At 43.5% G+C, this 11,197-nt stretch overlaps 1 protein-coding gene across 3 annotated transcripts; it reads right to left on the bottom strand.

Annotated features, from left to right (window-relative positions):
- Positions 1–1,360: 1,360 nt before the first annotated feature.
- On the bottom strand, positions 1,361–11,197 carry LOC128812224 (protein tilB homolog). Of its 3 annotated transcripts, none has more exons than XM_053986479.1 (7): positions 11,051–11,197; positions 6,146–6,296; positions 5,582–5,675; positions 4,476–4,594; positions 3,780–3,922; positions 2,957–3,154; positions 1,361–1,567 (listed from the first exon to the last, which is right to left on the bottom strand). In XM_053986479.1, exons 1-7 carry the CDS (start codon positions 11,074–11,076, stop codon positions 1,456–1,458), a joined length of 843 nt encoding a protein of 280 aa, XP_053842454.1. In that variant the 5' UTR covers positions 11,077–11,197; the 3' UTR covers positions 1,361–1,455. The 3 variants fall into 3 exon arrangements, with proteins under 3 accessions (XP_053842454.1, XP_053842455.1, XP_053842456.1); XM_053986480.1 differs by having other exon boundaries at positions 4,533–4,594; XM_053986481.1 differs by lacking the exon at positions 2,957–3,154.

Genomic DNA, 11,197 nt, shown 5'->3' with positions numbered 1-11,197 from the left:
CTGTTTCCCTGTGTTGCTGGTTCTGTGTAAACCACACCATCTCTCTCTGAACCTGTAAAGGCTCTTTGCTGTGTGCTGTTGAATTTCCCTGCTGATCCTGGGGTGTGTTTATGGAGGGGTTTGTCACAGCCTGCTCTGCTCCCAGTGCTGGGCTGGGTCCCACTGACTGGATCTGCTGATCCAGCCCTGTGAGATGTAAATACTGCTCTGCTTCTCCAAATTTCAAGATTTTCTGAGGGTGACCATCAAGCTGACACCTCTTTGCAGTGCTCCCCTGCCTTTTCCTGTCACAGCTGTAGAAAATCCTGTGAGCCAGATCCTGTAACACATTTAAAATCTCAGGATTTCGTTTGTGCAGTATTTTGATCACCTGTGTTGGCTGCTGAGCTGGGGGAGCAGCCCTAAGGGAGAGCCTGGAAACTCTCAAGCCGGTGATTTCTCTTGCCTGGGTGCAGAGCAGATGCTGAACAGAGCTGCTGTGACCTTTCTGCTGCTAAGTCATGGCACTGCAGAGCCCTGCAGGGCTGAGCTCTCATTCCTCCTCCCTGCAGCTGAACCCACCTGCCCCTGCAGCCAACACACAGCAGAGAATTTATTGGCTGCCCCTGGAATTAGGCAATTCTCTTAATTGGCTTCATTTCCAGGGCTCTGTCATCCTTCCCCTGCACTGTTGGTGGCACAGCTATTTGTGTGCTGGTTGGGGAAAAAAAAAAACCCAAAGGTTGGGCAGCAAAGCAATCAAAGGCAAGGACAGAGACCTCTCAGAGATAATTGCATCCAGATATCCAAATCCCTTCTCAGCTCCCACAGGTCTTCCCCTCCTGTGGCTTTGCTTTGAGGAGCCTCTATTAAGCAACAGGACATCCCCAAACAGTGCCAGCAGCGAGACAAAAAACTCCTTTCCTTTTCATGATTTGCCTCCCCAGTGCTCTCTGGCCACACCAAACTCCAAAGCAAGATCTTTTTTAATTATTAGGGTCAAAGTGATTGGGGTGGCTCAGCTTTTCCCATGTACAAAGCTCATTAAAGAGCACTTGGACATTGGTGGGACTTTTTATTCGGCTGTGGGATTTGTTTTTCTTTTCTTTGGGTGTCCATCCCCTGTGTCATTTCCCACAATGAGCTTGGGGTCTGAGCTTGGCTATGTTCTAATGAAATGCAGTGGGAGTCAATAATTGTGAGTTGTTGTTGACACAGAGTTGCTAGATGAGAAAATCACACACCAAACTCATGATATCCAGTATAACATTATGTCTTATTTACATATCCATACCCATACTTACTTGGTATCACAAATGCACTCAAAAATGTTTTATTTCTGTTTCAATATCTCTTTGACCAGTAAAAAAAAAAAAAAAAAAAAAAAAAAAAAGAAGAAAAAAAAATAGAACTTCCATAAGCAGGATTTATAGTCTCTTTTAAGCAAGGTGGTTGTGATCCTACAAAAATACTGTGCTAGAGTATAGTGCACATCCTGAAAAAAAAACTGACATCGGGGGGTGAGCAGTCCTCTGGCAGTTTTGGGATGCCATCCAGTATTTTCAGGTTTGGCAAATTGGAGAACACACTTAAAGAGAGACAAAAAGAAAAACAGAAATTGAGAAAAATAATCTTGGGAAATGTTGAGGGCAAAGCAGACACTGATAATAAAGAAACAGTGGATTCAAACATATCTAAAATAGATTTGGGTTGTTGGGAATCTTGATTTGTCATTTGCTGCAGAATTTATCTGATAAAGAGCTAATTAAAGCTCTCAGATTTTGCTCTATTGCACCACTTTTATATCCTCAGACTCAATAAAACACTTCAAGAATCTGTCTTCCAACACTGACAATGAACATAATACCAGAGTTATACCAAATAGTACCAATATTTAATTGCCCCAAGAACTGGCAGATTGAGAGCAGAAACACAATTAGGAATTGATAAAAGGTGGTTTTCTGCTTTTGTTCTCCTGGACTTGTAGATATGCAAATAAAAGGTGAAATCCATCATTTAAAATGTGCTTTTCCCCTTCCATGCTGGTGTTTGCCTCCCTGCCTTTATCAGCACCACACTGCCACAGGGATGCCCACAAGACTGAAGGGGAAACATACTGGAAACACAGAAAGCTTTCCATTAAACTCTTCTTTTAAACTTCTCCTTTCTTTTTTCCCCCTCCCAGGAACGATGGGAGGAGATGTGTCCCATTTCAGACACACCCTGCAAGGTTTATCTCCAAAATATCAACACCTGGCTGTGTTTGCAGTGGGGCAAAACATGCAACATGCAGATTTCCTATGAGTGAGGCTTAGAAGAGATTATAACCTCCTGAATTTTCTTGGATTCTAATGCCTTGGATTAGAGTTTCCATTTCCAGTGTCTGAGGCCGCTCTGTTAATTCTCCAGCCCATCCCAAAGGCTGCAGCAAGACTTTCACTGAGGGGCTGCTCAAGGCAGAGCAGCTTCCACGGCCCTGCCACAGGGACAGGGGGAATCCAGAAAAATCAAATGAAGGGAACTTAATTTGCTCCTGCTTTTGCTGCCATCTTTCAAGACATCCTCCTGATTCCATCTCTGACATGTAATGCAATTTAGGCTCCTTTGCAGAACCCACCAAGGGTGCAATGAGACTGAGGAGAGTTTGAGTAATAGGTAGTTTCTATTAATAAAAGGGAATCTAATTTATCTGCCCTGCTTACTGTCTCTAAGCTTGATCCATGGGCTTAGTTCAGTTCCAGAACTGCCAGTCATGCCATTAAAAAGCATCGTAGGCACTTTCTGAATATCTGGGGGCTTTTATCACATAAAAGCTCACTAACCCACGTTCCTGGAGCATTTCAGAGCATTAAAACTACAGGGAAATGAAAAGCTTCTTTAGAAAGCTTGTTGGATTTCAGATCCCATGCCTTTGAAACTCTGACAAACATTTTTTTGTGTTTATCACTTTTGTTAGCCACGAGAGGGCCGGACTTACAGCTGTCTGTATCTTTCCTGGAACTCACAGGGATTCCTCTTGAGGACCAGGGATTCAAGTGGAGTGTGTCTGAAGTCTGAAATCCCACTTAGGGTCGTGATGTTATTTTCAGCGAGAGATAAGTGCTGAATCTGAGGGATCTTTGGCAGCTGTTTGAAGGATGTAAAGTGGTTTTTATTTACATTTAGCTCTCTGCATCTGTGAAGTACAAAGTGCATGGCATCACTATCACATCTGGGACAGAATCCCTACAACAGGGATGGGTTTTATACACCAGTTTTACATTTTGTGCTGGTTTTGCCTGGTCATAGACTGCCAGACCAGACCCCCACACTTTATATTCCCTTATTTCTTTATATTGTACAACAGCTGCAGCATTATTTCTGTTCTCAGTACTACAACTCTCCATACACCTAAATACACAACAGCAGAGTAGCAACAGATGCATGATAAAATAAATTTATAGTTGTCATGGTCACGCTTGGCCTCTCTGCTTGGGTTGTGTTCACAGAGATTCCTTCTGTGTGCAACAACTTCCCCTTTTGGCACAGACCTCCCCGAAGCTGGCTGGAGTCATTAATTATTCCCCAGGAATAAAGGGGACGTGATCTGATCTCCTCACTGGGTATTTTCAGCCTGGGGATGACACGAACTCAGAGCAGCAATAAACTGATGGATTCTCAATCCAACACCCCCCAAGAGCAGATCTGGCAGCTCCCAGGAGCCTGCTCCAGCTGCCACTTCAGTAAAAATTTGGTTTCTGGGATATTACATAAAAATAGAAACAGATTACATAAAAATAGAAGCAGGACACTTTGTCTACCTTGGCAACCTTATGGCACTTAGGTCTGTCAAAGAATTGTCCACCAACCAAAGCTTTTCCACCCGAATTAACCTTCGGAGAATCCTTTTGAAGTTTTCCACCTGGTAAAGATCTCCCAGGTCCTGGAAGGAAAGGTTCAACTCCTGGGAAGGGAAAAAAATAAGAGAAATCACTTTTTTTCCCCCCCTTGCTTTGTAATAGCTATATAATTCAATATAGAACTAGTCAGAGGTAGTTAAAATGAGAATACATTTGATGCTGCTGCTCTTATAACAGCTGGTGGTACCAAGTGCCAAATCCATGTCAGAATCATAGTGATGGACTCCTTAATTCTTTGAAAGGAAGAAAGAAACCATCTCTCAAGCATGAATTTTAGTGGCCACCTCCTTCCTCTACGAGTGGGGTTACCAGTGTGTGGGGAGCGAGCAGGACTGAGTGATTGTGGCTTGTTGGTTTGGCCTCTAAACTCAGCTGGCACCAAAGTTCTGTGCAGCAGCCAGATATAAATATTCATAAAGTCCTCACAGAATGGTCTGGGTTGGCAGGGAATTCAAAATCCATCCAATTCCACCCCTGCCATAGCCAGGGACACCTTCCTTACAACAGGTTTAAATCTATTAAATGCAGTGAGCAGCCAGCACATGATTTTTGGCTTCTTTACAACTACAGTCCAAAGTGTTAATGAGAAAGTTTTACAGCACAGTTTTCCCAGTTCTCTTGCAGCCTCTTTTCCCATTTCTCTGGGTCAGTTACTTGTTTTCTTCTTTTCAGAGTATGTTCTTCTTTTCTGAAAAACAGCTCTTCTTCTGAGGGCCCTGGTCAGAGAAAAAGATTTACAGCTGAGGATGTGATACAGAACTGGCACTTAGTCACTTGCTGGAAGAATATATATATATATATATTGCTGGGAAGATTCTGTAATGAAGAAATATATATAATATTATAGGTGTGTTGCTTTAAAGGCTTCTGAGATTTAAATTGATGGGAAGATTTTTCTACCATTTCCAGGCCCATAATTCGGCCAGCAATCTACGGTTGTGATGATTTTGTGCAGGGTTGGTAAATGACAGACCTGCTACAGATCAGAATAAGAACTATTTCTGAAGGGTTGTTCATAAGGATCTGAGTTCTAAAATCCTTCTTATTTCTTGCCATGCTGTGCGTTAGCCTTTGATTGTCCTCAAAAAGGAAAATGTTTGCAGCTTCCAGAGCAGTGCCAAGGACCAACAGCCCCACTCCAAACCTCATTTGTGTTGAGACATTGCAGACTTTAAGTCTTAAAGAAAGGTTTAGAGCTATGGACATCTTCAAATTCCTGATTAAAGCAAGGACTGGCTGGAAATTTTCCACTGTTTACTCCCAAACATGCAAATACTGGATTTTAAAACCCATCTGTTCTTGAGTGTGTCTGTAGACTGTAATTGAGCCAATTTAGTCTTAAAATACAATAAATGTGCCACTGTTTGCAGGACTGGGTTTCCCTCTTGCTTCCTTGTTTGGCACATGGCTACTGCATTCTGAACAGCCAAATGCTAAAGAACTTCTGAGAGAAGTAATCAGCAGCACAGTAATACTAAAAATTTTAAATTTGCAGTTCAGGCAGTTGATTTTCATTTTGGAAATGACAAAGGATAATCTCCTAATGATTAAAAATAAAGCAAGCGTGGGCACTGTGAGCTGAAATCCTGCCCCTTTTCAAAAGAATGGCAAACTCCACGATTTCAGCTCATCACTTTTAAGGATGCACTCTTTGCCTCAGTAGAGTCAGGGCTGAAATGTCAAAGTGTCTTTTTGATCTTTACCTTCCCTCACTCGGGGACAGAGGAGCTGATTTCCTCGAACGCCGTGTTCCTCTATGTCACACCAGCCAAGGTACTTGAAGGAGTCAGAAGGAAGCTTTAAAAAAAAAAAAAAAGGCAAAATAAAGATATAAAAGAATCAGTAAAAGCTCTTGAGGTGTTGGCACTGCATTTTCTCTTATTTCTGGCCTTATTACAGCAGAAATCCCCCAGTCAGAGCCATAAGCAGGAGCTGGTAAACGCTGTGGGAATTCACAGCTCAATGGAGGTTGCCACAGCTCATCCTGGGTAACTCCAATAAATTGGCTCAAATATTGGAGAGAGCCTCCTCAGGACTCATTGTCCCCCTGCCCATGGCAGTTTGGTGCCCAAAGGCTGAGGCAAATCCCCTGCCACAGCTGACCCCAGAGAGCAGAACCTTATTTATATTCCACCCCAGTTTTGGAGGATAAAAGGAGGTAAACAAAATCCACTTCAAAGCTGAGGAAGAGATTTCTGCCTTAGCTCCTCTGTGTCGCTGTGTCTTTTTTCCAAACCTGCAATCAGACTGGGAAACCCAACACTTACTGGGAAAGGTAGCCTGGGGTCCCAGTTCTGCTCGAGGGTTCCTCTGTTTTGGCGTAAAACCAGAGGAGAATTGTGTGCATCCCTCAGGATGGAGCAGCAGGAGGAATAGGACCTGAAGAACTTCTGATTGCTTGTAGTCAGACCTGAGGAGCTAGAGAGGAGACGTTAAGCCAGCGTAGATTCTGTCCAGAGGAATGCAAATTTTATTTGGTTTGTTTAATAGTTACAGAAAATACAGAACAGCTCGGGGTAGGACTTGCCAGCAGGCAACAGCCACATCCTGAGGCCAAACCATGGGCAAGCCCCTCACCCCTCACCTGAGCTGCATTTCCTCACACACAGGAGCCTTTCACAGGTGTGACCAAACTCCAGAATGAGGAATTTACTGGCAGCTTGTTAAAAAAAACCCTGAGTCTTGGAGAAAATGGAGAGCTGATCTTGTTCAACAGCATGATGTGTTTGCTTCTACCTTGCTTCTCCTTCTACCCAGGAGAGCCCTGCTTTTCTGGATCTGGGCTGGATGAAAAGATACCTCAGTTATTTATTTTATTCCATTGTACGTGTGGTTTAACTCATTGTTTTACTAACATTAGTATATTTATTTCAGTCTCTTGGATATGTTCTAGGGGATTCTCAGAGATCTGGAGAAAAGCTGAATTTTGTTCAATAGAGTCTTCAAATCACAGACTAATCAGTGCTGGGAAAGCCCTCCAAGGTTACCAAGTCCAACCTTCAGCATGAAGCCGTGTGTTTGTGTGCCCTCTTAGTCCCTTGCCTAAGAACACTTCCAGAAGTCACATTTTATACACCCCAAACGGGGACATTTCTCCACTTGTGCTTCAGAGGGATTGAAGAATTTGCAGACTGGCAGCTGCAATTTAGGAATTTACCACAGAACACTTGAAAACAATGATTTAATTCAGTCAGGGTGTGCATCCAGCACTGTAATTTGACGTTTACAGGCTCGGGGAGCTCTTGCCAGGGAGCCTCAGCATCATAAAACCACTGGAGTCAGGAGCAGAAATAAATAAATAAAACAGAATAAAACAGAATGAAACAGAATAAAACAGAATAAATCAGAATAAAAATGCAGCTTTCAAATGGTTTGGGGAGGGAGGCAAGGAAGATCTCACGCTGGGAGTTACAGACAGGCTGAACATTGGGTAAAAGTGACAGATTATTGGCAAACCCTCCTGAACAGAGGTGTCCTGGTGACCTCAGTGCAACTGTGCAGGAGCAGCCCTGGCAAACAGCTCTGCTTCCTTCTGCTTTATGGGGGGCTTTGAATGGGGTCACACCGGCCCCAGTGAACTGTGGGTGACTCCCAGGAAGCTGCGTGAGCTCAGAATTTTGGAAAATAACAGCTATTTGCTGAGAGACTTTTTGAGGTCACCTCGGGGCAAGCAGCCCCTTGTGGGGTGTGTGTGTTAGAGAGCAGCAGGAGTTCACACACGGCAGCCCTGTGAAAAGAGGATTTACCTGGGGTAAATGGTAAAAAAACACCCCAGAAAATAAAAAAAAGCGATGGGAATCCTTGTTTAGCTCTATCTTGCTGCTTTGTTCTGCTTTTACCTCCTTGTATGTTAAATGAGATCGGGCCAAAGAAAAATTGTAGGAATTCTTTTGTGTTTAAGAAAAAGATCTGTTATTTTGCTAAGTTTGGAAGTGATCTTTTAGGATGTATTCAAATGACTATTTATAACTTCAAGACTTTTCAAAACCTACCTTCCTCTCAGCTAGATACTACCTCCTCTGCTGAGACAGGAATATGCACTCCCAGTCCCTGGAAATGTGGGATAAAACATTTTAGCCGAACCATTTAACATGACATCTATTCTGCTCTCCTGGCAGGAAACCCACTCACAAAATTCTGCATCGGTGATGGCAAGTAAAACATAAAGTTCCAGAAAATAGAAGTATGTGATGGGTACAGCTTCCCCAGTCAGGTGGGTAGTGAGATTTCCATGGGAAGGAGTGACAGGAAGAAACATCTTTCATCTCAAAACTGCCTGGGTTTAATAAGCACCAGCTGGACCCGCACGTCATGTCACAGAAGATTTTTCTGGAGGAGCAAGTGCCACACAGCTTTTCTCTCCCTTGCTTTGTTTACCTTCCTATTTTGCTGCAGAATTGATGCAAAAGGAGTGGCAATGGAGGAGGCAGGATGCAATTCCAAGCAATTACAGATCTCACAATACATGAAAGGAACAAAATTTCCTGCCTTGATTGTGAAGCCCTTTGGCTGGATATGAATCTCCAATGACACCTCTGGGAGCAGCACACTAGATTATGTCAGGCATTAAGGGAAAAAAAATTAGATTCATGATGTCTGTCCAGGCTGAGTCATTTCCTCTCACTTCGCCTGCAGTGAGAAATTGGTGGTTATCATAAATCATGGACCTAAATTCTTATGAGAGAAGAATTAATTTCACTAATGGAAACCCTCTGTGGCAATTGCATTCCTCCATTCTCCTTCTTTTTGGGGGGTTTGGGGGAGTATTTATGACTTTTTCAAGCAGAGGTACTTGACTATATTTTAGGAATTCTATAATAGAGGTTTGGAAAGGAAACTTCAAAAGGTAATGGAGGGGAAAAAATCTTGTGTGTGACCAGCTCCTAATTTCTGAGGCTGGCCCTCAGTCCAGTTCCCATCATGGCTACAGCTTTGCAGCTCACACCAAATCCAGGTACAATTTTTTTGTTTTTTTGTTTTTTTTTTCATCTCAGTAACAAACAAAACCCCACAAAACTGTACCAAACAATTCTTTGCAGGCACCTTGAAGTCTGGAGTGCTCCGTGTGAGCTGACAAGAGGGAGCACAGACTGGGGGGTAACTGGAAGCACTCCTGGCTAACCCCTTTGTATTTTACATTATTCTCCTTAGTGGAAGTCCCAGTGAAGAATTCAGTGCCTGAAGTGTTTTGCAAACTGTCAGGAACGAGAACAGAACAGCTCCTGCCTTTTTCAGAACACGACTGAGGAGATATCGGGCTGTAGCTTGGAAAAGCCTGCACTGCCGAGCTCCCTGATCAAAGCCCCACCTCATCAGGATGTCAGTGAGAGCTGTGGGGCTGGGAGATGTTCTGCTCTCACTGACACCTTGGCCAGGTTTCCAGAGAGCCCAGGATGCTCCAGGTTTCCTGTCTGCTGTGCAAGTACATCTGAGTCCAGCTGCCTTTCAGTGCAGGACACATTAAAAGCCCACGAAAAGACTTTGAAGAGCTAAAGCTGAGCTGCTTCTGAAACTACACCAGTGAAAGATACTGAGTGAGAAACAGAGTGAGAAGTCCCTCCTGTGTATATTTGAGATATTTGGCTGTTAAAAAAGGAGTGTCAGTCAAATCCTTTCTCCTGATGAAGCAGCAGCCTCGACAAACAAACATCTGAGACCACAGCACAGGTTCAGCTCTGCTGCACAGAGTGGGGAGCTCAGCTAAAGAGGAGTGAGGACAAAGGGGGTTATGAGCAAACTCTTGCATTTGGGATTTGAAAGGCTTTTTGTTCCAGCCTTTTGAGCAGTTTTGGGTTCTGGTCTAGCTCTCATAGCCTCATCCCCAGCTGCTCTTCAGGATCAGCACCCTCCAGCAGGCTTAGCTTTCACTGAGCCATGGCTGCTTTCCCCTTAAATCTGAAATGCCCTGGATAAAAGGTTTGGGAACAAGTAGTAGGGCTATTTATAACTCTTCACATATCCAGAGTCAGAATTCCCGTGGTGCTTGCTACATCCCACCAAATCACAGCCCATATCTGATGGAAAGGGCCCTGCTCCTGTGGTTGATCTGAGTGAGGTCTGGTCAGGTTCTTATTTAGCAGCAAAGTGCTCTCAGATCATTCAGTCCTGATGCTGTGGAAGTGAAAAATGTGGACCATTCTAAAGGAAGGAAACAAATCAAATGTGTTTCAAGATCATTTTGAAGGAATAGGGGAAAAAATCCAAACTAGAGAAACTAAGAAAAGAGCAATAAATCCTCCCAAAGCAAAGGGTTTGTATCACTGGGTGAGAGCTGCTGATTTTGCAGGCTCTAAAAGAGCTGGTTCTGGATCTGCCCAAACCACCTGCACACATAAGTGCTTGCTCCCACCCAATTAAACACCCAATTATTTATTATTATTCTCCAAACACCCAATTATTTATGTTGTCCCAGTCAATGGCAAATGCCAAAGCCATCAATGAACTGCAGGGGTAACTTACCAGCACAGTTTGGGAAAGTATTTAAGAGATGGCAAACTCAGAATTCAGGCTGTGTTTCATTTCAAACACACACAAGTTACTGCTCCAGAGCAGCTCTGCTTGTATGCAAACATTTATTATGAGAGCTCTCTGAACTTAGGAGAGTAGAAGATATGGACATAGTGTTTGCATGCTCTATTACCTTTCAATTATTTTTATAGGAGTTTTAGGAGACATTATGCAACATTTTGAAGCAGTTCTGAGCGTAATTCAGTGACAAACACACCTGTAAGTTATGGCTACAAAGCATCCTTGCTGATAGCTGTAGCATCAATTATCTTGCTTTATGCTTCATAAAATTGCCTCCCCCCAAGACATAATTAACTAAATTAGGTGCTATCACCATAATGATACACTCTTAGCATATTAACTAACATTTTCCTCGTGGATCCAGCTTGCACCTATACAAACCCCACATCTCAGTCCACGTTCCCTCCACGCATTTTCACAACAAACTCAACATTTTTGTTGGGACAGCTTTTTCCTTCCAGCAATCAGGCAATGACACCAAGAAAAACAGCTCTGTTTGAATTCCTGTTTTCCCTGCACAGCAACCTCCTCCAGCAACACAGGCTGGTACATTTTAAAAAGACACTCAATCCTGTAACTCTATCTTTGTTGTCAAAGCATGCCAAGCAATGACTACAGGTTCGTGTCTCCTTGCACCCTCCTACCTTTCAGACATGTCTGGCTGCTGCATAAAATCCTCACATCTTGCACAGGGCTATTTGTCTACAGGCAGAGCTTATCTTCCATCTCTGGCCCTGCACAGGGAGGGAGTTCCAGGGCCTCTGGAGAGGGGGAACTCGCCGGGATCCTGA

This window comes from Vidua macroura, chromosome 10 (genome assembly GCF_024509145.1).
Source record: "Vidua macroura isolate BioBank_ID:100142 chromosome 10, ASM2450914v1, whole genome shotgun sequence".
Taxonomy (NCBI): domain Eukaryota; kingdom Metazoa; phylum Chordata; class Aves; order Passeriformes; family Viduidae; genus Vidua; species Vidua macroura.
Note: the sequence above shows the minus strand (reverse complement) of the source record. Positions and strands in the feature narration are given on the sequence as shown.